This window comes from Haliotis asinina, chromosome 12 (assembly GCF_037392515.1).
Source record: "Haliotis asinina isolate JCU_RB_2024 chromosome 12, JCU_Hal_asi_v2, whole genome shotgun sequence".
Classification (NCBI taxonomy): domain Eukaryota; kingdom Metazoa; phylum Mollusca; class Gastropoda; order Lepetellida; family Haliotidae; genus Haliotis; species Haliotis asinina.
In genome coordinates, this window is record NC_090291.1 from 16914402 (window position 1) to 16940246 (window position 25845).

A 25845-nucleotide genomic window follows, 5' to 3' on the forward strand; every position below is an offset into this window, starting at 1 on the left:
AATGGTTTTCATTTTTTGCGTGAGTTTTTTCACATAACCATTCAGCATACACTCTCATCGAGCTATAACAAAGAGTCTAGACTACATGGAATGCTCTTGCAACACAAAGCTTTTCAACTGATGACGACGATGACATTTATATCTGTGAGGGCATACTAGAGCCGTTACCCAACTAATTTCAAACTGCTGTTGACTTTGATAAATCACGCAAGCACTTATATCATCATAAAATCCTGTGATGGAGAGCCCAAGTTGGGATTGAGCTACCTACTTGGCCACCCGAGGTCGTGTCACTGTTAGATCTTATTGCCCTGGCATCTGCAGACACATTGTGTAAATCTGCAATCAACTTATTGTGACTGTTTTACAATAGCATAAAGTTACAACAATGTGTGACTAGACCAGATCAGTCATCAGCTAAGGGAATTATAAGACATAATCCCCAAACCCATTGTATTCCTGAATTGTTGCATGGTAACCTTATCATTACAGGCAATTTGTCATATGATGATACAAGTTTGTAATTACCAAAGTGTTCAACAATACCAACAAATCCAGTTGTGTGTATCAGAGTAGATATGTCACAATTCCCTAACTGCATCTTCTACCACTGACTGCCATAAACAGACCGTAGGACTATATCATGGGCGGAAGTGTTCACTCACAAGCTGTTATGAGTGAGTGAGCTGGTTGGTTTTAACAGAGGTTCATGTTCAAGAGTTAGGTTTATCCTAGGTCCATTGATGAAACACCCCGATCTAGACTTAGGTTCATCCCAGATAATGTGCAGGGTGTATACACTGTTCTTAGACAATGTTCATCCTAGGCATGGGGTGAACCTTGTACCTTGCTCTAGACCTACGTTCACCCTAGACAAGGTGTGAGATAACCTGTTCTAGAGTCAAATGTTTACCTAGATCTATTGTAGACGTTAGATCTGTGGAAGAAGAACAACTTTGTCTTTACAGACCATAGCTACTTATTCAGTATGGACTTACATCAGAGATACATGCACACACAGCTGACACGTCTACAAACTGACTCTCACCACTACCTAGGTGCCTAACGATGCACACCACAAAACAATACGTAATAATCATGGTTACACAAACGAAACACAATTATCTTACCCCTGCATTCGTTAGTTCATATGGAATTCGTAAGTTCCTAAATCCTATCCAGGTGAGATATAAATCTCGCTTACGAGATTTCACAAGACCAGCAGTATTACACTTTCCAAACATCAACCTAACAGAGAGAAGGAGTGAGAGAGCCAGTTCTGGAGCTAGGGGTGTGAGATGCCTTGTTCTGGAGCTAGGGGTGTGAGATGCCTTGTTCTGGAGCTAGGGGTGTGAGATGCCTTGTTCTGGAGCTAGGGGTGTGAGATGCCTTGTTCTGGAGCTAGGGGTGTGAGATGCCTTGCTCTGGAGCTAGGGGTGTGAGATGCCTTGTCCTGGAGCTAGGGGTGTGAGATGCCTTGTTCTGGAGCTAGGGGTGTGAGATGCCTTGTTCTGGAGCTAGGGGTGTGAGATGCCTTGTTCTGGAGCTAGGGGTGTGAGATGCCTTGTTCTGGAGCTAGGGGTGTGAGATGCCTTGTTCTGGAGCTTGGAGCTCTAGAGCTAGGCTCATTGTAGATAAGGTGTAAGATACCATGTTCTATAGTTTTGCTCATCCCAGACAAGGTGTAAGACACCCTGGTTCCAGACAAGGGTCATCCTAGACAAGGTGTGAGATACTCTGTTTCCAGAGAAGTATCATCCCAAAGAAGGTGTGAGATACTCTGTTTCCAGAGAAGTATCATCCCAAAGAAGGTGTGAGATACTCTGTTTCCAGAGAAGTATCATCCCAAAGAAGGTGTGAGATACTCTGTTTCCAGAGAAGTATCATCCCAAAGAAGGTGTGAGATAGATACCATGTTCCCTGACAAGGATCATCCCAGACAAGATGTTAGATGTTAGACAAGGTGTGAGATACCCCATTTCCATACAAGGATCATTCCAGACAAGGTGTGAGATACCATGTTCCCAGACAAAGATCACTGCAGACAAAGTGTTAAGATACCTTGTTCTACAGTTTCGCTCATCCTAAACAAGGTGTTAGAAATCCTGTTCTCAGACAAGGATCATACCAGTCCTAGTCCCGGTGTGAGAGATCCTGTTCTAGAGTTCATCCGCAGTGCATGTACGAAGGTTGTTACACGTGACTGCAGTCAGCAAAATTCTGACAGTATCACGCTAGCAGGTGTCAGATGTTCACACACTGTAACAGGTTGGACAAAGTGGTTGAGGAGTCAGTATCCACCTCTACACCCCCTCTGACATTCACCCATCTCACTGGTGACATCTGATAGCACACTGTAACACCATGGAGACCTGTTTGGAGATGGCTGTATCCTGACTCTGACAGAATCAGAGTACGGTTGGTGTCATCATCACTGCATCTCCAGCTGGGAGACAAGATGGATGATCAGCGGCAGTTATCACTAGATACAGCCTTCCACAGAGCAAGAGAATCCTGTCCCGTCACCTCCACAATCTTCCCCACAGCAGTCGCTGGATCACATCCAAACTAATATCAGGGCATCTAGTCCATGGAAAAATGTATCATACCTCCTGAATTACAACCATTCTAGGCTAATTCTTTACTGGGATAATATGTTATTTGTGCTATAATGTATTTAGAAGGAATGTTTGTCATAATAAAACACTAACTGTATCACTTTCCACTAACATTAATCATTAAGAAGGGCTTGTTCAATTCCGCATGCATACACTGACTTCAGACAAACACTCAGTGACTGAGTGATGGTGGTTTTATGCCTGTTTCAGCCATATTCCAGCAGTATCAAGGCATAGGACACCAGAAATGGGATTCACACATTGTAACCATGTGGAGAATGGAACCCAGGTCTTCCATATGACAAGCAAATGCTTTAACCACTGGGCTATCCCATCATCCAAGACAAATCCTGGTTTCCTGTGTTTCAACTTATATGTTTGGGATTACACTTCTCAGTAAAGTACAGACTGGGGATCCAGTCCCATCTTGGATTTGAACTCCTATCTCAGAGTGAGGCAGGTAATTGCCACAACTAAAGTCAGTGATCTAACCCCTTCAGCCAACTTAGTTTCAACAAAATGGAAGTTGAACACCTGGTGGTTTGACATAATATATCCTCTTCCCACACACCACCATCACTTTATTTCAGATGTGACACCATCAGGGTATGACAAAGTAGGCCACATCAGTTTTGTTTCTTGTTTCACAGATTTTTTTCCTCAGAAAACCTAAAGGTGAGCAGGAAAAAAATATTTTAAAAAATCACCAAAATATTTGAAAAAGACCAACATGAGTTTCCATTTTTACTCTTTTGGTTTCTTATATCAACAAAGTAATTTGAGAGAGATTTCATACAGTTTTTAAGAGTATTTCACATTGACATTAGGAGTGGGGAAAATTAATTTATATTTTTCTTATTCTTGAAAAAAAAAAATATGACCAGCAGATTTGTAAAGCAAGAAATGCAACTGGTCTGGCCAAAATCAAGAATGTAATTCTTTATTCATGACCACTAACATCAAATATCAACAAAATTTTTAAATATGTGGTATTTTTTCTTGAATTATCTCAGCCCTAGAATCTATCTTTGTTCTAAAAAAAAAGAAAAAAAGAAAGAAATAGAAAATGGCAACACATTTCCATGCTTACTAATCTGTAGTTTGAAGGCCCCTGTCGCTGCATGCACATGGCAAATACGCAAAGCAAGGAATGTTGAGTTAATTTTACAACTTCAACATTTACTGACAGAACCCCTGGAAATTCAGTGTACATAAGATTTCAATTACACAGGGAGTTGATGATCTGCTGTCTCAGTAGTCCATGGGTACATCTGAAAGTGGGCTATCTAGATTGGCCACGGCTATATAGATGGACACTCATTCATCATAGATATATGATAAGCCAGTTTGTCTATATATCTTCTGTAAGTACATCAACACATCGTTTTTAGTTACAAATTGATGCCAGGCAGGTCAGAGTAGGACAGCATTCAGCAAATACACACACCACAGATCCTGATTGGCTGACAGATGGTAGGGGGCATTTCAAACATACTGACAGAGTTGAAAGATTTTATACTGATTTAAGTTATGTTATAGATTGAGTGAGTCTAGTTTTTACGTCCCTTTTGTTAATATTCCTGCAATATCAAAGCAAGGGAAGCCAGAAATGGGCTTTACACATTGTACCCATGTAGGGAATCAAACCAGTATTTCTGAACACTTTAACCACTAGACTACCCCTGAGCCCCTGCATTATTGAAATATACACACACATATACTTGACTTTACACATACCTATTGAAGGATTATAGTCCAAAGGTGACACTTGAATCCACAGACTACATCACATACATTTAATTACAGGCAATAGCATTGCAAATGAAAATAGTTATTTGAGCACAATTTGTATCAATCTCAATCCTCCTCATAGGTACAATGTATGAAGTCCATTTCTAGAGTCCTCTGCCATGTTCTTCTGAAATATTGCTAAGAGAAGTGTAAAACTCACTCACTCAATGCAGAAATAAGAGACATCCTCCACAGTATTATTTTAATTTCCTCCCAGCCCCTACTGCAATGCTATAGCAAATCTAGGTTTCAGATTTCAAGTTTTGATCATCTCAATGGGAATCCTTTCCAAATGAAACGTAGCATCATTCCATAGCTACCACAGTCCCACACCAAAAACTCTGAAACATACATTAAGTTGTTCAGTGGGTAAGAGGGAACATGGGTTGATGTACCCTTGATGTTTAGTTATGTTCCCCATTTATGTGTGAGGTGAGATAAATAGAAAAGTAACTCCATAATTAGTCAGTGAGTATGGTTTTACAATGATTACAAGTCAACACTTTAACCACTAGGCCACCCTCCTACCCTTCCAAAAATCAAAGTAGAGGTTACACATATATTTATAATATGTGTGAAGATATCATAAAAATAAGTTACTAACCATAAGGCTACCCAACCACCCTTATGTATTACAGACAGGCTTAAAAAAACATTTGAGTTATATCAATATGAATTCTTCTATACTGACATCTCAATAATCTTTCATCTTCACACTTGAAATGGTCCCTATGAAACAAACTTGCTCCCTACAGTGTGATAATAGAAGGAAACTTGGATGCCATACAACTGAGAGTTTCTTGGTCTTCTTGCATTCGAGGAAACTATCCCTCTGTGGATCAAAACCTGAAATCCTAAACACAAAATTGAAAACAACTGTTAGAAAAACAAACAGCCATGACATCAACAGTAAATATTCTCATTCGAGTGGCTTTGCTAAAAAAAATTTCTAAACAAGGATGTAGGGGGTTAGTTAATCCCCACAGAGCCTCTTTGGAACATTAAGGTCTAGCAACATGGCAATTTAAGCTGTAAGACATATTCAACTGCAGAAGGGGTCCAACACAAGGTAAACGGTGAACCAACATTTGTCTGATCCAGTGAACCAACATTTGTCTGATCCACGTGGAGTGACTTGATCTTCCCAGCCAGACTGACACAAGGAGACAAGAGACTGATGTGATGATAGCATTATGTTCCCTGTGGGCCCCAGGCATCCTCTGAAGCTGCCATTCTGCTGATTAGCAGTGGGGGAGAATGTTTTCACATGGATGTGAGAACTGAATATCATCAACACAACTTCAGGATCTCAGTGTCATCATAACGACCTGGTGAGTGAATTTCAAAGATAGACTTTATATCACACTGAGCTGAGATTAGAATGTCCTCTGACTGATGTGCACCAAGAATGTTCATGACTCAAGTTCTTTGAATGTCCTCAGATATGAGGTGTCCAAAACAATCCCTTAATGTTCTTTGAATGTCCTCAGCTGTACTGAAATACTCAATGTTGAGCAAACCCTTATTCACAGCAAGGATCAACTTTAACATACACCAATATTTAGCCATTTCTTTTCTTGAAATCCATATAATGAAGACAAATTTCACAGCATAAACATGTATGGATGATACATAACAACTGTGAAAGACTACATGACTGTAGTGTAGTTCCAATGGAAACATAAACATTCCAGGTACAGACACCCTTCATTCATACCGAGGACATGTTCCTATCCATCAGGACATTGACCTATGTAGTGCCCATGGAGTGGATACTTGAACAAACACAACACCCCATCAGCCCTCCAGACCCCTTGACAGCCAGACTGGGTAGAAGGCTGACTGGCTCCTTACAGCTGGAGTTGGACAGGTTAGGAATTCATCTACCAGAGACAGTGGTTGTCATGTACTGAAGCAGAAGGGTTGAGAGCATATCATATTTCACTGCAATCCTGGGTCAATGCAAGTGACATAACCCTGGCATATAACTGCAATTGTGCCCGACCCAGAGACCTTGTCTGTTGTAGTCTGAAGGCAGCCATGAAACTCAGAGCAGAGACAAGAACCTGGGGCGATGAACTACTGTTTGTAACTAAACCCTACACAACATTCATACTTGATGTGTGATCATTGGTCTCAGTCTCTGTGTAATTTAGGGCTTTCAAGTGAGTGAGTGAGTGAGTGAGTGAGTGAGTGAGTGAGTGAGTGAGTGAGTGAGTGAGTGAGTGAGTGAGTGAGTGAGACATGCAATTCAGTCTGAAAGCCAGATGTTTACCATTAAGCAAGATTAATTATGATGACAAACCTGCCTAGGTTTCTTGTGTGCTCAGGGGTTTGCTGTGTGGAAAGTCTTGTGCTAGAAGTGAACTTGATACTCTGGTGAGCAGGTTGTGATCAGGGGCCCTGTTAAGGGTGGGTTGTTGAGGGTGTGTGACATTCCTTGACCAAGAGGTGGACTTCATACTCTGGTGAGCAGGTTGTATTTCTAGGGCACTGACTAGGGTGGAGTAAACTTGATGTATCAATTTGTGTCAGTAACAGTTTTACGTTTTGAAGCATATCTGTCATGAAATACATCACAGAATCAAAAATAGAAATTTGACAGTCATGAACCACAAGGTATCAGACTATGAGATCATGAGATGAATTTGTTTCAGAAAGCTCCATTCAGGCAAATTGTTTCATCTTTCCCACAGAAATATAAAATGCTAAAATGTTCAAATTAATCCATCTCAGCCCTGTAATTTGCAGCATCAAATTACTTGCACCCACTTACACCAGCATAGAAGCATAGACAAAACCGTACTCAACATCACTGAGTTCATCATGACTCACATATCTACATCCTATCGGCCATGACATCAGTTTTTTAATGTCATGAGTAAGTGTCATGCTAAATGAATCTGGAGATCTAGGGTCATGTGTAATTACTGAACTTGACTGCATTATCGCAGATCCTACTACCTTGTTTAAACTGACACGTAGACATGAGCGCATGTTGTTTTATATTGCCAAACAACTAATTTGCAATGTAAAAAAGAAAATAACCTTACATGAACAGAGCAAAGTAAGGCAACTCCAACAATAATAATGATAATATTTAGGGATTTAATATTTCTGATGCCCAGGGAGTGGAGATTGATAAAATGATGTGCTGTTGAAATTGACATCCAAAAATCGAGGGCAAAAACAGCAATTACTAGTTGTGTGGATATGTGCACTACATAAATATCCTTTATTGATGATAATAAATAAATAATTCACATAACCATTAAGAGGAGGCAATGGCAACCTTCAGCTCAGTACTACCTTTCACCTAGCACCATCTTGCTCCCATAAGAATGTTTAAAAGCAAGTTTTGACTGCATGAATTGATTTGCACTTGCCTCGATCATTCTGTACATGAGAGAGATGAAAGTCTTCAGTATGTATACACTTACAGTTATATGGAAAGAGCAAAACCACCACACCCTTTCCAATATTAAAGTATTGAGTACCAGCTGTGCATTCAAAGTTTATGAACCTTGGTCGTCCCATCTCCATGGGAGGTCTACTCGAGTTATACTTCAAAATATTTTAAATTAAGTCAGCCTTCAGATACTTTGTAAGGTCAATATCATACATGACACCATTTCAAAAGGTACACTAAAATTCTGTTTTGTTACACTGTCTGGATACTGATAAGTGAGGGGCAGCTGTCTCTTTCTGTGACATGCTTGGACAAATGCAGCAGATATAGCGTGATTTCATCAGAAACAGGTGCCCCATGATCACAAAATGTCAAACAGACAGTTCCTGCAAGTTTGGAAACATCATCAGTAAATGCTCAATGGAATGTCAAATCAAGCTCTAGTACAAGACATGTCACACACCTTCAACACACTACCCTAGTCAGTGCACCCTGATCACAACCTGCTCACCACAGTATCAAGTATACCACTTTATCATGGAATGTCACACACACCCAATGCCCCACCCTGGTCAGTGCCACAGCCATAACCTGCTCACCACAGTATCAAGTATACCACTTTATCATGGAATGTCACACACACCCAATGCCCCACCCTGGTCAGTGCCACAGCCATAACCTGCTCACCATAGTATCAAGTATACCACTTTATCATGGAATGTCACACACACCCAATGCCCCACCCTGGTCAGTGCCACAGCCATAACCTGCTCACCATAGTATCAAGTATACCACTTTATCATGGAATGTCACACACACCCAATGCCCCACCCTGGTCAGTGCCACAGCCATAACCTGCTCACCACAGTATCAAGTATACCACTTTATCATGGAATGTCACACACACCCAATGCCCCACCCTGGTCAGTGCCACAGCCATAACCTGCTCACCACAGTATCAAGTATACCACTTTATCATGGAATGTCACACACACCCAATGCCCCACCCTGGTCAGTGCCACAGCCATAACCTGCTCACCATAGTATCAAGTATACCACTTTATCATGGAATGTCACACACACCCAATGCCCCACCCTGGTCAGTGCCACAGCCATAACCTGCTCACCATAGTATCAAGTATACCACTTTATCATGGAATGTCACACACACCCAATGCCCCACCCTGGTCAGTGCCACAGCCATAACCTGCTCACCATAGTATCAAGTCCACCCCTGAGTCAACGAATGTCACGTCCAACTCCCCAACCTAGTCAGGGCACCCTGATCATAACCTGCTCACCATAGTATCAAGTCCATCACTTGCTCAGGAATATTATTATTGGATATTTATATAGCGCACATATCCATGCAACCAGTGCTTGCTCAAGGCGCTGACATTTGTGTCCCTTGATCACTGGATGTCAATCTCAACGCCACATCATATTATCAATCTTAACTCCCTGGGGAATATACAACTCTGGTGACATATCACCAAACTTTACCATTTTCCCCCACCCTTGTACATCATTAGCAGGTCTCCCTTGATCATAGCTTCATCATAAAACTATCCAATTTACCAGTGGATTATTGCAAGAGACCCATCTCAAACAATACCAACCACTCTAGTGAGTTTAGTTCTACAACACTTTTAGCATAATTCCAGCTATATCATATGGTGGGGTACACCAGAAATAGGCCAAATCAGTGCCCCCGACTTGCTTGATGTACTCACATTGCCCATGCTGACTTGTCCAGTCAGGTTGTGTACCATCCATCCAACTACCTATAACATCACTTTCACCCCAACATACGAACAACTTCCAATACTATTATCTGCCAAGATCCATCTTCCGTTGATTTATTCTTTATGAGGATGCGACACATGGCAAGTATCAAACTTAATAACATCATTTCTTTCAAAGATTATAAAGTCACATTTCAAATATGACAGGCATTTAAATATAAATGATGTTTATGTGGCTTGAGTAATAAAAGATAATATCATGCAACCTTTGTACACCTGCCAGGCAATAAAAACTTCTATAGGGCCAAAATGTCACAATCCTCTCCTTAAATCAATTTTTACATAATGGTTCAGTTGTCCGGTTTTGTTATCATCCAGACCTTCACTTGTATATGGGTCCTAATTTGAACTCTACCAAAGAATATGCTGGGTTCCTTTGGACAAGTAAAACTTTTCATTTTAAGCCTAATTTACATACAATTTGCTCAGTCACCTCACAGGGAGGGTGGAAAATTTCAGAGGTAGGGTGGTATTTTGAGTGGTTGGTGCCATAAAGAAAGGTTCACAAGGAAATGGATTGAATGGTTCCTACTAGAGCTAGATATGGACCAGGATGGGTAAAATGTTGTACAAGGGATGAGGAGAACTCAATATATACTGTATGATTGTATACTTAAGAATGGCCTAACCACTGGGCCAACCACCTCTATAAGTCATAATACAGACAGGGTCACAAACAAGTGGTATCACATTCTGTAACCAAACTTAAATCCAAACCCATATTACCAATAGCTTAACAGCTAGGCCACCAACTTCTTCAAGTCATAATAAAGACAGGGTCATGAACAAATTTGTGTTCAAACAGAAAACCAAGCCCAACTTACCAAGGCCTTAACCATTGGGCCATCCTATCCCTTCAACTCTCAAGACAGAAGCCTGAGAAGTATAAAAGGGTGCAAAACCAGGCCAACATTTAGTAGACAATCATAAAGAACACGCAACAAGGGCATTTGTCCGTGTGCATGATTTCTGCAGGTGATGGGACACACACTGTCAGCTGCCATTTATACTGTGAACACACCAACAATTGCAGCAGGTAAAAGGGTGCACTCTGTTACCTACAGTAGACCTACAGGGCAGCAGAACCACTCAGTCAATGCAGTTAACTGAGAGAAACTGGTTCAGTAATACAGTTGCCCCATAGAGATCAAGTCCACTCTGAGATAATGCTGAAAGCACCTATTAGAGCTGTGTCGTTCCACAGTCAACAGTACCACAGTGGAGCACAGCGAAACAATCACACAGTCAAGGTGTATTCTACCTGTGACTCATCACAGTTTGGCCTGTTCTGGGTCGCTGGTTCCTAACCCAGAGAGCTACACTGCCAACCCCCATGGCGAGGGTTTTCATGAAATGAATCCACCTGCAGTCTTTATGTGGATGATTTGTGGATGATTTGTGGCTGGACTTGTTTCCCTTATCTTAGAAGTCAAAAGAAATGAGTGACGTATACAGAGTGCACCAACACTTCAGGTTATAGCTGAAGAATTAACTCGATCATAACATCTCGGTTCACAGATTTGGATTAAATGGAAAAGGCTCTCCAGCAGTGCCTCCATCATTTGGTTATACAGTTTACAATTTTACAAATCATATCATGCCATCAGTGATTCTTCATTTTAACCATTTCTTGGGTTGTTTGAGGTGTAATTGTTGTGCTGAATCCCTTCTGAAATCCCAAACCCTCTGATTGCAGGTTCAAAATCCACAACTGATTAGATGTCTCCAGGCAGCCCATGTTGGTGGGTTTCAAAAGGTATGATGGATTTTATCCACTAGAAACATCTGTTGTATACATGAAGAAAACAAAATAGCATCTTGTCTCATTATCAATTAATTCATATACCATGGCCTCTTACTTGTGTTCTTTATATTCAGTATATTTTATAACCCTTCTAGAAACTCTACAGATGACTTCAAACAATGCAACGTATCTCGCATAAGTCAAAACAGTGCATAGGTCAGTGATGGCTGTCAGTTGCTAAGTGGGTAGTGGATATATACTTCTTAAACATACACTGCATGGGTATACTCATCAAGAATAATAGAAAAGGACAAACGAAATCATTTTTCTCCACCAGAGCCATAAATAAAGGGCAGGTAACTCAATCCACTATTCAATATTCTGACATCAAGTTTTAGGGCTGCATAAAATGCTACATGTAATTTTGTTCCTATTAAATCCTCTTTGCTGCATGAACTTTGATCAACCAAGTAGCCTAATGGTTAAAGCGTTTGAACATCACGACAAAGACCCAATTTCGATTCTCTACACGGGTACAATGTGTGAAGTCTATGATTTCTGGTGTCCCCTGTGGTGATATTGCTGCAAAATTGCTAAAAGTGGTATAACACCCTACTCACTCACTCATTAATCGAAAACACATACAAAAGACAATCTTTCTAACAAGGGCAGGTAACTATCTACACATCAATGAAAGTTTTAGAGATGCATCATATTCTGGCCATAAAATCATTTTGTAAATTGACTTCACAGATACAGTATACAATCTTTTTCACCTCCTCCCCAAGAAGAAATTATGTGAAAGTGAACCACCCAAACAGCACATTTGGCTGCACTATCGATACAGTTATCAGGCTGGTTAATGGTTTATATGACAAGTTTCATATTTACAGCCAAACAGGCCATCCAGACTGATCCCTTTGCCACCTGCACCCCAGAGATCAGTTGTAAAGAAAGCGTTTTCTGTAGTAGCAGGATCAGCATGCAACCTTTTAAGTCAACCTGTACAAATGCAGGCCTGACTATCACAGGTCCCCTACATCATGGCAGGAGGTACAGTTGCTTCCTGCTCCTTTACATATACTTTATTACTACCTGCTCACACAAAGGTTTCCAAGGCACAGTTCAGAGCCTAGCTGTAGCACCATAGCTGTGGTGGATTTCAGGTAAAAATCCAATTGAAATATATGAATACAAGTTTATACTCTCTTTTCATTTTTTCTATTTACCACATAACGGTGCCAAAAAACAACATTCAATAAAGTGACAATAGTTTCAATTCATTTGAAATCACTGATGGCTTGTTTTTGTTGGATTGGAATAACGAAACAATACGAAAATATTACCCATATAAAAGGTGATAATTTATTTTCAAATACTTTTTTCAAATGTTTTGTCTATAAACATGAAAATTCCATACAAAGAGAACAAAACATTCTTAAAGTAGTAAATGGAAGGGACACTAGAGGCCAAACCAACCGAGGCCTCACACAGACAGACATTTCATCTTTTAAGTGAAGTGCATCTTCTCTTCCTGTTGAAGGTACAAGTTTAACTTCAAGCATCAGCACCGAGTGAGAAACCTATTTTTGGTGTCCCACACTGGAATATTGCTAAAAGCAGCACAAAACCATGTTCCCATATTCATACCTTAGCAACGCAACATGAAGCGTAGACAATATGTCAAATAACAATAGTCAAAACTACATAAATTAAAACTCTGGATCAAGATTCTGTCATATTATCCATTCGCACCTCAGAGTCAGTTGCAGCAATTTATAGTATTCCCAGAAATTATTGAGAATCATGTTGCGTCATGTAACCCATTACGTTTATTAACTTCTGGCGTTTTACTTACATAAACATGTTAAAACATCATCCTTTAACAGTCTCAGTCTTGTTTTAGTACTTTGTTAGACCTCCTCGCTCAGCAATGCATGCCTGAATACGCCTAGGCACACTACCCATCAAAGTTTGTAGGTAATCGTGTGACAGGGTATCCCAATATTGGACCACCTCGGCCTTCATATCTTCAATATTTCTCAGTCCCTTTTGGTTTATTCTGTCCTTCATGACTCCCCACACATTCTCAACTGGGTTTAGGTCTGGGCTGTAACTGGGCCAGTCTAAAACTTGAACATTTTCGCCCGACAACCACTGTTTTGTGTAGCGCGCAGTGTGTTTTGGGTCATTATCATGCTGGAAAATCCAATCATCTTCATACAATGTTTGTGCTGTCGGAAGAAGGTGACCATTTAGAATGTCAACGTATCTTTCTTTTGTTAAGTTTCCCGTGAAAACACACAATGGCGTCACTCCGCGAGCCGATATGCCACCCCACATGTGAAACTTCGGGCTATGTTTTGGTCGCCGGTAGATAGGTTTGACAGTATCTTTGGTCCAAATTTTCACACAATTAGGGAAAAGCCAAACAAAACTTTCATCCGTAAAGAAAACATTATCCCAATCTTGATTTTCATGAGCCCGACACCAGTTTAAACGTTTTTCCTTTTGTGCATCTTTCATCAACGGCGAGGGAATTCCACGTTTTTTCACCCAATTAAGTCTCTGTAATTCCTGCCTAACTGTTTCATTGCATATCTGAGGACTTCCTCTGCTAATCATTTCATTTCTGATGTTCTCAACACTTTTCAATTTGCCCCTACTCACAATCTGCCCAAGTCTTCGGCGATCCATAACACTGAATTTCCTAGGCTGACCTGCCCCTGCTTTGTGCTCTATCCCGGTTCCTGTTTGAATATTCTTCAAAGTTCTGTATACTGTAGACAGAGGAATACCATGTCTACAAGCTAACACTTTAGCATCAGCCTCACCCCTTTCAAAATCATTTGGAATGAGCTTTCTTTTCTCTCTTGCTGTAAATTCTGCCATGTCAACACAGGAAGCCGTCTGCTCAGACAAGGGAGATAACTCTTGACGTAATGAGCTACCTTCTAAGCCTTCAAGAGTTGTCTCCCTTATTTAGTATGCTTAGTACATAGTGAAAGCCCTTTTTCCAATCTTAGCATCATTAGAAAAAAAACATAGATTTTCTCAATAATTTCTGGGAACACTGTAAATGAACGTAAGTATTTACAATTTTTATCTTCAAATCCATCTTGTTCTTGTGGCTACTGTTACGAACATCCGATTCAATGCTTCTTTTTGTGTGTTAATTAAACTGACATAAGACACAACATGTTCTTCTATACCAAAGGATGTAACAATACTATATGGCCACTCTCATGGATCTACTAAAGAAAATCTTGGATTATTAGTATCTATCCATTCTTTCATTGTACTGTCAGGCAGATTTGGTAGCAATGGCACAAACGAAATTACCCTTTAGTATTACTGTCCAACACAAATGATTCTAAAGTTATAAGCGGCCATGTCAATAAATTATGATTGTTACATTATCAGAAAGCCATTGTTTATTGTCTGTTAACAGTATGCTTTTCTCCTCAGGGCTGTCATATCTATAAGTTATTTGCATTTGGAGCAGTGTTCAGATAACAATCTGATGCCTCCTTTGGAATTGAATATGTTTAAACCAAGTGTAGCCATTTGATCCATTAGATATCAAGGATCCTTAGCTGATTCATTTTCCCTTCCTCCTAGGCATTTCTGCAATGCCACAGCATAAAGTGAAGCATGTCCACTTTTCCTCAAGTTCTGAATTGCCCATCTCACCCGGGCTCTTTTTCAGTTTAAAAGGAATTACTTGTTTCAAATAAAATTACATATATTCAGACACTAAGCGTTTGTTAGTCTGTCAGACCCTGAAACAAACATACTCAGTGCCTCCCATGCAAGTCCACATTGTGGGGCAAGTCTAGATTACCACAGTTTCTAAACTTGGAGAAAGTCTTTGCGCTCCTTTTTTCTGTATTTTATTTTAATTTAAAATATGTTCATTTCAGAGACTAGCTGTTAGTGTAGGAAACATCCTACTAGAGAAGTGAGAAATGTTCTGTCTGTTGTAGGTGGGTGGTCCCCTCCCAGTAGCAGCAAGTTTTGCAGGACTTGACCCTGTGGCAGATAGTAAACCTGGGTCTGCAACACACAGAGCATGCAGAGATATCCAGCTTCACACTGAAGGGAACCCACATAGCCCTCAGGTCAAGTCCCCCTCCATTATCCTCTAGGCCCATCTCCAGAGTCTACACACATCACAAGCATGCTGTTAAGCTGCCTTGGGTGGGTGGAAATCGTCCTTGTGGCCATTGCTGGATGAAAGGTCTCATCTTTGACATAGAATATCTGCCTCTCTTGTAATTGACTCCATTCCAGCAGTGTCCATGTTTAGTCTCCCTAGGCTGAGTCAGTGACCCTTGGAATCCCAGTTACAAAGTCTATATCCTTGCAGCAGTTGTGTGTATTCCCTGTAGACTTGATCCTTACAGTAGTGATGTTGATACCATCAACGGACAGGCTCATGGGGATTTACTATCTGTACATAAACCTATCTATTTGTCGAACCATTTGTCCTAATGTCTGATTATCTGGAACCAAAATGTACAGACAATGATTCTTCTACTCCATTCTGGAGAAAAATTGGTTTGATAGGTCATGGTTTAAGAGACAGTATCGCTGGGCTGTAGAGTAAGATTTCATAAACATTTGTTATACACTGTAGATGATAGTGTATAGGGAGAGCTGAGCCTGCCTGTGGATGCTACCGTGATGAAGATAGCGCCATCATAATGCATGATATATGTCTCTCTTCTGAATCTCCTTCTACCAAATAATGATGATTGGATGAGTCTACTTAATATCTTCATGCTTAACCGACAAAGATGAATTACTTCTAAATTCTTACTAAGAGACGATACTAAAGAGAGAGATGTGCTTTCACACAACTAATCATTTCTGCTTTGAAAAACAACACATTAATGTGCAGTCTGTGCCTTTCAGACTTCTTAATGCCTGAAACAGTGAGTGAGTATAGTTTTCACTGCTTTTAGTAATATTCCAGCAATATAATGTCAGGGACATCAGAAATGGACTTAACACACAGCACCATGTGTGAATCGGTTTTTCAGCATGATGAGCGAATGCTTTAGTCACTAGGCTACACCATCAACCCTTAAACTGGCAATAATTATTAATAAATACTTCCAATAATACAAACATGTGGACCATTCTACTATTCAAGATGTCAGATCAGTATCTGAATAATTAAGTTCCACTTGATACAAGGACACTGAAAGTTTTCACTCTGCACCCTGCAAAGACATATATGTTGTTGAACAAGGAGGAAAGTCAGTCAAATGTTAATTCCTGAATACAAATATACGTGTGTTTAAAGACTCCCCACAGCTACTGACAGCTTATTTTTTTTAAAAGAATAAGCAATCACTTTTTTGAGAACACATGTTTCTGCCAAAAATGACATTAAGGTGATGTGTGCAAAAAGTAAGAACAGGAACTATAAAGTATAAAGTATAAAATTATCTTTAAAAATTCTTATTGAACTCTTCTAAAAAAATCAGTTTAAAACATGGGCCCCCAAAAAATCATTTCCAGCTGATGACTGATCTTGTTCTTTAACCTCTTTAACTGTCAAGACCTGAACTGAAAGGATTTCTTCAAATGTCAGTGGAGGAAAAGTCTATTTCCAAAAGGTCAGTAAATCTGACATGTATGGTCAATGCATGGTGACCAGCATGTTTGTATGTACAATGAGGTCAACTGTCCACCCACATGGGCACAGAGGTCAAATGGGATACATTTCCTATTGTGTTGAGACAATGCTTCCAACAATTAGGTTAAACTGTTGCGAGTAACCTGATTTGCATGACCACTGCTCTGTCAATGTGTTAAAAATCGTGTGTCATACAAAACTGTATTTCTATGTCAGAAAAGTCAATGTTCCCACATTTACGTCTACACAAAACCATTCAGAATTATTTATCGGTCAAAGTATATATTACAAGTCACTACCTATCAGCAGCATGTTGCCATATAATGTTAGAGGCAACAAAATACTTGTAACAGTATTTATGAAGAACAGTTACCAACTTAAAGCTCTTACAAAGGGATGGCAACAGGGAACTTAATATGTTATCGAATGTAGGGGGGAGGTGGCTTGAAATAAAATTGGTAGATCGGTGCAAAATTGTCATCCAAGCTCATAGCATTCATGTTTATGGTCTTGCCCAATTTTAAATCCTTCTTAATTCAGAATCAAGTTTAACAATCTTCAAAGCAAATTAATTTATAAAGATATCCCATTCAAAGTCATATTAAAACTTTTTGAATACAGACTCAAATATAAGACCTACAGCCTAATTCAAATATGGACTTAAACCTACAACAAAGCCTTCATCGAGCTGTACTATCAGTAACTTAACAGATGTAAGACCAATGAGCCAGCTATGGTTAATCAAGCTGAATTGGAATGGTGTCACTCTGTGTCAACTGTTCCAGCATTGTAGCAGAGGGACACCAAAAACAATAAACTCCACACACTGTAACCATCCGTGGAACTGAAGCAAAGTCTTTAGATTAGTTAACCGTCTGGGCTAACACATTGACCTGTAGTTTAATTTAAGGTTTAATGACAGCCTTTCTTTCTGATTCTATACATTGACCTGTAGTTTAATTTAAGGTTTAATGTTAGCCTTTGTTTCTGATTCTATACAGTATGTCAGATTAGCGACACTGTAACCAATATTCCAGCAATACCTGACAGGAGACAGAAAATAGGTGTCATTCATTATGTATGACCATCTACAAACTGCCATACAGCTGGAATATTGCTGAGTGTGCAGTTAAAAAGACAAACTAACCAAATCATGGAACAGTTAACACCTTTGAATGAACATAAATGTATATCAAGAATTTGGTCGGTCTGGGACCGATTAGTCTAAGAACTCAACTTTCCAGACAATCTCTACTGGAATGTCCCCACACAAGCAAGTGGACATTCCTCCATTCCTGGATCCGGAAATTTCTTAATATAGACAATTTCCTTGGTTACATTTCTGTGTAGATTATCATGAGTTCCCTGTATATATGTATGCATGCCATCTCATCTGCATCCCTATCTCTTTGCTCATCAGGAAACATTTTACCTCTTAGAGGATTAGAACATGGAATCAAATTTTGAACACAAGACAAATTGTACTACTCACCATTCCATCACAGATGTGGGCTGCCACTGGGCTGTTATTGTGGTTACGAACACTCCCGGTATATAAACACTCAAGGTCATTCTCAAGGTCTTCTGCTGACGTCTGCTCATCATCTACAGTATCATTGAAAACATTTTTTCGACGGTAAACTTTAAATCCTGGTGCAAGAAGCTTCTTGTTTTCCCACATTTCCAGGTGGAACGTTTCCCCAAAGCCACTGATGTTGACATGGATGACACTCTGTCCAATTGTGCTTCTTTTATGGCGTGCCACTTTCTTCCAGTCTCTGGACACAACATTATTGCCTCCATCAAAGATGTAGGGAAAGACCACCTCATATTCTGAAATGACAAACAAGTACTCATAAATAGTGAGTATGCTACCTCATATCCTGAAATGAGAAGTATTAGTAAAATAGTGAGTATGCCACCTCACACTCCAAGATGAGATAAGTATTTGTAAATAGCAAGTATGCCACTTCATATTCTGAAATGACAAGAAAATATCTAACCTAGGCCTTCTTTTTGCCAAGTCAGTGCTGTACTGGGTTGCTCCAAAATAAGAAACACCATAAAGATGAAATTTGTTTCTATCACTGAAGTTGACCAATGATGACCCATGTCTAGTTCAAGTGCATGTTCAATGGCATCAAATAGTTAAGAAAGAGGACATGGTGTCAGTGGTTGGTATGGGTATTATCAATTCCAACCTGTTCAGACCCATGAAGATTTGGGGTAGAAGAGGTCTTCAGCAACCAATGCTTGTCAAAAAAGGTGACTATGCTTGTTGTAAGAGGCGACTAACGGGATCGGCTTGCTCGCTGACTTGGTTGACACGTCATCAGTGCCCAAATCGATGCACATGCTGTTGATCACTGGCCCTGACTCGATTATTTACAGACTGCCACCATAGAGCTGGAATATTGCTGGGTGTGGCATAAAACTAAACTCACTCACACACTCATTCGACCTGTTCATAGGTTGTCACTTCAGTATGCTTGGTAGGTTATTTCGTTTGAGTTAATGTACATTCAAAAGTTGAAATATACACGTGTGAAGATGATATGTCCTTCACAGAAAATAAAATATGACACGTACAGATTATGAAAAAGCAATATCCAGTCAGCACCATTATCAACTACATTTCAATCAAGATCCATACTGATATGTTTACTTGCATAAAAGACTTCTTGCTCATACAACATATTTCACTTTTCATTTTTTCATAGACTTTGCATTTCTACGAAGTTAAAGTCACATTGCTTATTCCAAACCTACAGTCTTGGTCAATAAACTTCACAATTTAAAACCCAACCTAATTCTTGAGCCTATAACCACTCATCTCCGTAGTGGAAGTTTTTAACAACATTTTTAAATCAATATACCAGTAATATCAATGAAGAGGAAACAGGAAAATGGTTTCACACATTTAACCTCTGTGGTTTTGAACCACATCATTTGCGCAGTTTGAACCACTGGACCCACCGGCTGCTCCTTGACAAGGCACGAAGCAATAACTGCTAATCATGCTAACCAACCAGCCAACACTCCCAATGTGTCAACATATTTTACTTGTTCCTGCCATACATAACATAAAAGAAACTATGGTCATGTACTTGAACCATGTGCTTCTTCAAGACTTTTTATTTGTTGAAATTTAATTAAAACTGGAATAAATTCAGTTATTTTTGTGTTTCACTATAAGATGTTTTATGCCAAAAAATGTTAAAAGCACATCATGTTGAGTGAGCAGAAAATGTCAAATACAGGTGAGCTATGGACAGCTTAGATACAGACACTTGTCTGTTATCTATAAATCTAAACAGATAAGTCGTTTTCCATTATATTGAAGTTGTTTTACAAATACAATACTCTACAGTCTAGTTGAACATGTCAAAGGTATCTATCCCTGTAATAGTTCCTCCCCAGGTAGACTGATTTTGTTATGTGTAGGAGGGCAATGGGGCCTGACTCTTCTATGTACCAACGTAATGTGTAATAGCCTTTAATCCCATCACCATGAGATGGCAATGAGGCGGACCAAGGTACCAGCTCCCATGTATGTATGGCGTCTCCGTGAGTCACATAGTGCAATGGGACATTATGTGTCTCGACAAAGTTCACATCATCTTGAATGTTGATTCAACAGCAAATAATTCTCACGAGTTTTGAAATAAGGTCTAAAATATATGAAATACTTAACTTTTAAAGTTGAGCTTTCACCTTAAAATCTTCAGACATATTGAAAGGCAGAACAATGCTGTACATCTTCCTACTCATTCAAAACAAATACTATTAATGCTTATCCTTTGAAAACATTGAAAATGTATTTATATTTCTTAACACTGATGATTTTCTTAATTTACTTCAGACATAAAACAAAAACAATCTCCTGTTTCATCCTTCTGAATTATGCTTTAAATGTTTGCTTATTATAACTTTTTTATCATAATTTCGTTATTTTTGTTGCACTTGTAACTATTTATGACATTGTGAGGAACTTGAAGATTTATCTAAATAACACTTTTTAACACACTAGGAACTCACCAGCAGAACATATGTACAACATCAATTTCTGAAACGTAATGATAGTGACTATAACAGGAAAGCATTTGCCATGTCCTCATTTACACAAACTGGGACTAATCATAATAGTTGGTTGTTTAACACAACACTCAGGAATATTCCAGCTATTAAACAACATCCTCAGAAAGATTCCAGTTTTATACAACATACTCAGAAATATTCCAGTTTTATACAACATACTCAGAAATATATCAGTTTTATACAACATACTCAGAAATATTCCAGTTTTATACAACATACACAGAAATATTCCAGCTATTAAACAACATACACAGAAATATTTGAGCTATTAATCAACATACTCAGAAATATTTCAGCTATAAGGTGGTGGTCTGACTGGACCAGGCAATCCAGTGATCAACAGTATGAGCATCAGTTTACGATGACATGTGTCAACCAGGTCAGAGAGCATGACCATTGACTGAATTAACATGAATTCATTGGACTTGACAATGCATAGATTAAAAATCACAAGTAGTTATCCACAATACCAAATGTCCATATAAACAGAGTCCAGACTGTCAAGGTTTAGGACTGCTGACTGAGATAATATAAATGCATTATTATTTACAACATGCAGATTACAAACCACAACTATGGGAGGGTTCCTTATGTATAACAATGTTACTAGCAGTATGTGTCCACAGTGCAAAGTTATACCAGATAAACAGGGTCCACACTGATAAGGTTTCTGTGTACTGATGTCTACTGTGTGATTAGTATCACAACAGATGAAGACATTTCAGATTAACAGGGTCCACACTGACAAGGTTTCTGTGTATTGATGTCTACTGTGTGATTAGTAACACAACAGATGAAGACTTTGCAGAAAAACAGGGTCCACACTGACAAGGTTTCTGTGTATTGTGTGATTAGTATCACAACAGATGAAGACATTTCAGATTAACAGGGTCCACACTGACAAGGTTTCTGTGTATTGATGTCTACTGTGTGATTAGTAACACAACAGATGAAGACATTGCAGAAAAACAGGGTCCACACTGACAAGGTTTCTGTGTATTGTGTGATTAGTATCACAACAGATGAAGACATTTCAGATTAACAGGGTCCATACTGATAAGGTTTCTGTGTATTGTGTGATTAGTATCACAACAGATGAAGACATTTCAGATTAACAGGGTCCATACTGATAAGGTTTCTGTGTATTGATGTCTACTATGAGATCAGTATCACAACAAATGAAGACATTTCAGATTAGCAGGGTCCACACTGACAAGGGTTCTGTGAATTGATGCCTACTGCGTGATCAGTATCACCATACATGAAGCATAAACGCTGTCATCCCCCACTTCATTACCACACACCCCTTCATCTGGATACATACCAAGTTTTATGTTATGACACTAAGACACTTTAGTATTAGAATTATTTCTGTATCAACAACGTAACATTCAGAGAGACAGAAACTGTAGCTATCAATGTTCTTTGCTGACTCAGTCAGTGTTAAAATGGCTGATTGATAACAAGGTAATCTACAAATAAACCGACTTATATTGAGGTGAAATCAGGCATACTCGTGGGAATGAATAGGAGGATTAACGTCAGACCCCATCCTGTCGTTTTAACCCTTAGTGGGAGATGTACACAGCTTACAGTTGAAATATGTTGGTATAGCATATGCTATGTACAATATTATCATGACAGTGATGTGTTTCGCATGTTGGAACACAGAACAGGACATTCACTGTATGGATCACATCCTGTAGGGTTCACTCATCCATGGGCTTGGCAGGTGAAATAGTTCTTGTACATTGCTAAAAATATGATTAAGTTCCCACACCCTGTTTAAATTAATTGCTCCTATTTCTGAAAATATATAACTTCTCTTCACTAAGAGTCTGTAGTAGGGAGTACATAATTAGGGCAACTATTCTGAGGATGTATCAGATCTGTTCTATATTCTTGTTGCCAGTGTTGTTGCTTCATTCAGAAACATATTGGATATGGTATTCACTTGTCATCCAGGTTCGATTTCGCACATGGTTAAAATTCACTCACTCATTCAACAATGCTACTGTCAGGAATATTCTAGCTTCCAGGTGTGGGATATCGCTTTGTGGAAAACAAATTAATCTGGACAACGCAATCCAGTGATTGATATTATGAGCAAATGGTCTGAAGTTGCTAACATGTCATCAGCCGAGCCCGAAGTCTGAATACTTGATCCATACAGTTGCCTTCACACTCAGGTTGCCGGGGAAACAGTCTAACATTGATTCCTCACAGGGTGCTGGTTATACAGATCAAACATGGCAACCATAACAGCGTTGCCGGGGTAACTATACATGTACAGCTCATGAAACCATTCCATCAGACCATCAGCAAGTTGACAAGGTGAGGATGTCATCTGTGGGATGTTTCCACTAAAGCACTTATGTACAGTCAGGTGAAGCCTTGGTCAACAGACCATCAGCAAGTTGACAAGGTGAGGATGTCATCTGTGGGATGTTTCCCCTAAAGCACTTATGTCAGGTGAAACCTTGGTCAACAGACCATCAGAAAGTTGACAACGTGAGGATGTCATCTATGGGATGTTTCTCCTAAAGCACTTATGTACAATCAGGTGAAACCTTGGTCAACAGACAATTAGCAAGTTGACAGGATGTCATCTGTGGGATGTCTTCACACCATCCTCCACTTGAACTGACAAACATGCTACAAAAGAACCCCCTATGATCAATTCAACAACCTGAATGTCTCAATCAATGCCAGTATTTACACAGGTATGTGTACAGAACTAGGGCTAATTTACAGAACACTGACACAAAAAAAACTAAAGATTTTAAACCTAATATATTTTCAAGTTTCACAAACACTGTACAGGCACAGGCCAAGGTTGCTTTTTCTCCTGCAAATGTCACATTCTCTGAACAAATAAAGCATGGCAGTATCTGTGTGCAGGGCTGTGTAAGGCATGGTTCCTGTAGGGCACAACCACTTCCAGACTCCTCTTCAGTTCAAAGGCATGGACGATGAAAGTTTAGTCTCATCAGCTTCAGCTGAATACAAATATTGATTTTTCCAAAACAAATTCTGTATGACACAGAAAACCTATCATATAATATTTTTCTTCATAAATTTACACACAACATGTATATTTAAACATTTCCCACTCCAAACATACAATAATTCTAACAAATGCTTGATAAACAAAACTGTAATTAATGAAAATTTAATCATACAAAAATATTTTCAAGTTTACAAATACAATCAACAAAGAAAGCTTTTGAGGAAACCTTTTATAGGATTTAAGTGAAAATGTTCCTAAAATCCCCGGAGAGCTGAATGAACCATGCTGACAACATTTACTCTGTATATATGCTTTACAGCACACTGACTTCAGTGTAGAGCAGCCACCCAAGTCTCATTCATAACCTCTCCTATTTTATCTAGCAGCTAAATGATTGCATACAGGAAAGGGGGGTGGTATGGGGGGTGGTATGGGGGGTTGATGGGGGTAGGAGCATGACACAGGGGAACTGCAAAACGAAGAGCTCAGGAAGGGGGTCATGTGAGAGGGGGCTTTGTATATTCAAGTTGTTGGGGGATTTTCTAATCCCTTTCATGTGCTGAAGATTAATCATAAGTCATTCCTGGGCCAGACGTAGGCCATTATCATCCATAACTGTATACAACAGTGTAGCGGTTGGCAGAGGTACGACTGTATATTACCACTTTAATATACATCTGACACATCGCAAAATAATGGCCACTGTGGTAAATACATTTTGGCTTTTGATAAGCTCTCAAAAACACTTTAATAGTGGCCGGGACAACTGCCTGTCACTGACTGTGACTACAATGATGAAAAATACGGCCAAATCAGGAACATGGACAATAATATTTCAACATCAAAATGGACAATAATGGTTGCACCTCTGTCTTACATCAAAATTTCTGCTGATTGTAAGAACATGTTTTTTCTTTTCCTACAGAACTGACAGTCTAAACTTAAATTCTATTACATTTAATAACAAACTTTAATAAAAACTAGACAGTATATGAAGCCTGAATGAAGCCTGAACCGAACATTGTTTGAAGACTCCTAACACTACTTAAGATTTAGCAATTGAAAAACTGATTAATTCATTACAAATATCAAAACTGACAATTGTTGGATGAAAATTAAAGTTTTGGCTAAGCACTTACGATTTCTGAAGTTGCTAAAGAGCAACAATTTAAAAAACTGATTAATTTATCACAAATATAAATCGTGACTTGCTGGATGATTGTAAAGTCTTGGCTCAGTACAGGCTTATGATGGGAACAGAACAATGATACTTTGTTAAGGAGAGCCTTAAAACTAGAAATCTGTTTGAGTTGAGAATAACAAGTCGGTCAGTCAGTCAGTTAGTGACTCAACCAGTGAGTCAGTGAGTTTGTCCTGCAATGACCACACAAGTTAGTCTAACATACGCTACATGGGAGCATGAACAAAATGGCATCAGTTCCACATTGGATCAGAGTTGTAGAACTGCTGTGGATATGTTTGCAGGTTGTGCCAACCCCTGAACACAGTTGCAGCTTCCTTTGAAGTGGTTACAAGAGTAAGCTAGTTAGCCCAAGATGTCTTGTACAGCTATGTCAGGGTTACACAAGTGCTATTATACCAACACACTCTGACCCCAAAGATGACTATAGCTTGGCTTAAAAGGCAGTACCTTCATTCAATTACGATTTTACACAAATTGCACCCTTGATCACAGGATAATACAGGCGATTTTCCTGTGAAG

General features: G+C 39.2%; 1 protein-coding gene across 2 annotated transcripts in view; it reads right to left on the reverse strand.

Annotated features, from left to right (window-relative positions):
- Window positions 1-25845, reverse strand: part of LOC137258238 (A disintegrin and metalloproteinase with thrombospondin motifs 16-like) — a 132882-nt gene that overhangs the window by 34650 nt on the left and 72387 nt on the right. For both annotated transcript variants that reach the window (XM_067795833.1, XM_067795831.1), the window contains exon 3: window positions 18507-18847. In XM_067795833.1, the coding sequence (XP_067651934.1) occupies window positions 18507-18847 (341 nt within the window). The remainder of the gene's footprint in view (window positions 1-18506; window positions 18848-25845) is intronic.